This window comes from Aquarana catesbeiana, linkage group LG12, assembly GCF_042186555.1.
Source record: "Aquarana catesbeiana isolate 2022-GZ linkage group LG12, ASM4218655v1, whole genome shotgun sequence".
NCBI classification, from domain to species: domain Eukaryota; kingdom Metazoa; phylum Chordata; class Amphibia; order Anura; family Ranidae; genus Aquarana; species Aquarana catesbeiana.
In genome coordinates this window covers 225,539,729-225,543,904 of record NC_133335.1, presented here as the reverse complement: position 1 = coordinate 225,543,904, position 4,176 = coordinate 225,539,729, and the positions used below count along the sequence as shown (strand labels likewise).

Genomic DNA, 4,176 nt, shown 5'->3' with positions numbered 1-4,176 from the left:
AATTTGACCTCAAATATAACACTGCTGTGACATACCTCCCAACTTTTTGAGATGGGAACAAAGGACACCTATTAGCAAAAGTATGTAGACATAGGACCCACCTCCTGCCACGCCCCCTTAAAGGAGAATTACTATTAATTTATGCTGGTTTTTGAAATTTACAAATACAGCAATTTAGAAATTGGATGAAAGGTTTAGCATTGGGAAACACTTTTTGAAAGATAAAAAGTGCATATTATATACAACTTTGCCAAGTGCACCCTTTTTTAATTGTACAATATACAACTTTATAGATCAGACCAAAATGAGGGACATATGAGGAGGAAAGAGGGATAGGGGGACTTTTTTCCAAATCAGAGACAGTTGGGAGCTATGCTGTGATGACCTGAAAACTTTCCAAGACTCAGGGGACGGCTTTACTTTATGCAAAACATGATGTCACGGTCTCCATGGAGAGGCTGCATTGTTTAAATACCGTCAGTGAAATCTTGCTTCGCCAGTTTCCCCACAGAGCTATGAATACAGTCGCCACTTAAAGTCCTAACTGGCGAGGATGTCGTCTATAGATCTCAACGGAGACGATAACTGCTCTTCGTGTCTGGAGGTTTCCTTGAATCTTATCAATTTGAGATGTGGACACAACTTTTGCCGGGATTGTTTTATCAATGTGTTGGGTTCCCAGGAACGGACTAGTGTTGGCTCTCTAGGTCGTGGGGACATCTGCCCTGGGTGTATGGTGCTTTCTTCAAACTCAGACAATAGCCCGTATCTACAACTGCAAACAAGATCAGAGCCTCCAGAGAATCCAGTGGCCGAGATCTTCTGCACTTACTGTATTCACTCAGAGGTTCTGGCTATTCAGTCATGTCTACACTGTGAAGCTTCTCTGTGTGCTAGTCATCTGAAAGTCCACACCAAATCACAGGAACACATCTTGACCAAACCCACCAAGTCTTTTAAAGACAACAAATGCTCCATCCACAACAAGATCTTGGATTTCTACTGCTTTCAGGACAACCTCTGCATCTGCATATCGTGTCACCTGAAGGAGCACAGAGGGCATCAAGTGTGTGACTTCAACGAGGCGTTTGAAAAGTTAAAGAAGAAAATAGACTTGTCATTGGAGATTTTGACTTCTGAGATGGAGGAAATCGAGAAACGCGTCCAACGTCTTCAGGATCGCCAAATTAATTTTCAAGAAAAGGTGGCCAATGTGGCGGAGAGAGTCTGTGCCTTGTTTAGGAACCTCAGGAAACAACAGGAGGACCTGGAGAACAAAATCCTGAATGACATCTCATGGCAAGAAAAGCAAACTTCCCTTTCGGTCTCCAACCGGCTCCTCCATCTGGAGCAAAAGCAGAATGAGCTATCCAGGAAGATTGGCAACATAAAAGAGTTATACGAAACACCCAACCCCTTGCTGTTCTCTCAGTGGCTGAATTCAGACAACAATGACCTTCATAAGCTTGGACGAGAGATCAGTACATACAGAAAAGAGGATGTAAAAATGCCGTATGCTTTGAAGGAGTTTGATGAAGGTCCAGTCTTCCAGACCTTACACACCGGGCTATTGCACATGGTGGCTGACATCAAAAGAGGGATCTTTGTGCAAGAGGCCTCTGACTTGCTGCTGGATGTAAACACGGCTTCCAACAATGTGGCCATAACCGAGGACTTGAAAGAACTGTCATGCCCAGGAAACGATCAACAGCGCATCGAACAGGACGAACGCTTCGATTTCTCTCAGGTTCTGAGCACCAGGCAGTTCAGTTCAGGGAGACATTACTGGGACGTTGAGGCTGGCGACTCTGGGAATTTCAGGTTAGGAGTTGCTTATTCTACTATCGAAAGGAAAGGGAGAAAAGCTAGAATTGGTCACAATGACAAATCTTGGTGTTTAGGAAAGGAAGATGATACATTTTTTGCCATTCATGACTCAAACAAGAATTGTATGGAACGTGGCTTCCCATCCCGGAAAATCAGAATCTATCTGGATTACGAGGCTGGCCAGGTATCCTTTTATGAGCTTGGTGACTCCATCCGACATCTTCACACCTTCACCGCCACCTTCACCGAGCCCCTTCATGCCGCCTTCTGTATTTTCTTAACAAGCTGGGTCAGAATTTTGAGTTAAGACCTGATGGAGGGTCTTCAGTAGGCATTATAGCAATCCTGGCAGGTTTAAAATAAACCCACATTAAAGTTCCCTGCAATAGAAGATATATTGGGGGGAGATTTACTAAAACTGGAGCACTCAGAATTTGGTGCAGCTGTGCATGGTAGCCAATCAGCTTCGAACTTCAGCTTGTTTAAGTAGTTCAATACCGGGCGCTGTCACACTTTGAGGCTGGATCCACACTGGCGCACGGATCGGCTCACAGCAGGGGTCAGGTGCGTCCCTGTTCACCGTTTCAGGTCTGATTTCAGCCCAAATTTTTGGCTAATTTCGACCTGAAACGGATCTGAAGACGCACAGGACTCCTCGGCAATTCGCACCGGAGCTGTGTGAACCGGCTCCATTGAGAGCCGGTCACAATCTCCTGACATGCGAATTGGATGAGGTGAAACCCACATCTAATTTGCACTAGTGTGAACCCAGCCTGAATGCCAATTTTGACATTTTTTCATTTTGTTCACAAACTTAGAGCTTCCTTTTGGTGGTATTTGGGTTTTTCTATCTTTTTTTTTTTTTTCTTTTGCTAAATAAACGAAAAAAGACTGAAAATTTTAAAAAGAAATCATGTTTTCTTTTTTTCTGTTAAAAAAAAGTTTTCAAATAAATAATCTTTTCTTCATAAATTTAGGCCAAAATGTATTATGCTACATTTCTTTGGTAAAGATAACCCAAATCAGTGTATATTGTTTAGTCTGTAAGAAAGTTGTAGAGTCCACAAACTATAGTATATATATCTGAAAAGTGATCAATCATGATGTACTGACAGACAATCTCATTTCGTGAGGCCCAAAAACAAAAGGACAGTACAAATATCCCCCAAATGACCCTTTTTTTAAAAGTAGACAGTCCCAGGTATTTAGTAAGAGGCATGGTGAGTTTTTTGAGGTTGTAAATTTTTTTTCACAATTTTTTGGAAAATGAAGAAATACAAAAAAAGTGAAAGAAAATGTAAAAAAAAATAATACTTTGACCAGGGATCAGGGACACTGACTGTTGACAGTATGTTAAAAAAAAAAAAACAATTATTATAATTTTTGCAAATTTTTATTTTTTTTTATTTTATTATTTTTTATTTATTTCCATCGTCTGAGCTCTATGTCACTTCTGAATCCAGGGGAGGGTAGATGGAAGCACATAATGTTGGGTTGAAAGGAGGCAGGTGACTGACCAGAAGTGCAGAATGCCACATTTATTTCACTTTTAGGTAATTATCTATTTGTCCCATTTGCTGCTATCCCCAAGAATGAAAGTGAAATAAAATCCCAACATTTTGAGTTGTCCCCAGAACAAGAAGAGGGGCGAATTCTTCCAATGGGGACACTAGTTCTGGCGATTCCCTCAATTTTCATGGATTTCCTCTCACTACCTGTTTTGGCTACGGGACAGGAAGTGAGGGGAAATCGCCCCAATGGGGTACAGATAGCATAAAAAAACTGACAGGGGTTATAACCCTCCCTTACTCTATCCAAAATGAAAAAAAGTGCTGCCTTCAGTTCTGTTTTAACACCTACAGTAAAACTGATGTAACTCTCCAGGAAGTTTTTTTTTTTTTTTTTTTTAAGGTTAGTTTATTTTTTTTTCAAAAATGGCAATTGAAGGTCACAATTGCTCTATCATATGGGCAGGTCTATTTATTATACTGTATGTACTATTCCTACTTTATTATTGACTGCTGGTGTATTTTATTTGAAAAAAATGATTCATAAAGAGCACAAGCTGCACACCTCAGTGCACAAAAAAAACCAATGCTGTTTGCATTCTATTGTAGTGCAATGAAACACACAGCACACCCTGCTGAGCTGCAATGCATTGCATAGCACATATGCATTGGAGTGCAGTGAGGTGCAATTTTCAATGAATGTGCAATTAACGGATAAGAAATTCTCTCTATCATGGAATCTGTTACACTGAATATTTTCCATTTTCCTGACATCTGAAACCTTTGTAGCAAGAATTTGATGGAATTGTATTCTGGTATAATATAATAAACAGATGTTGTG

The 4,176-nt window shown here is 40.6% G+C and overlaps 1 protein-coding gene across 1 annotated transcript; it reads left to right on the top strand.

The window, feature by feature from the left end:
• The first annotated feature begins 553 nt into the window (after positions 1 to 553).
• LOC141113406 (E3 ubiquitin-protein ligase TRIM7-like) lies at positions 554 to 2,134 on the top strand. Its single transcript, XM_073606464.1, has one exon. It carries the CDS (start codon positions 554 to 556, stop codon positions 2,132 to 2,134), a length of 1,581 nt encoding a protein of 526 aa, XP_073462565.1.
• The last annotated feature ends 2,042 nt before the right edge of the window (positions 2,135 to 4,176 follow it).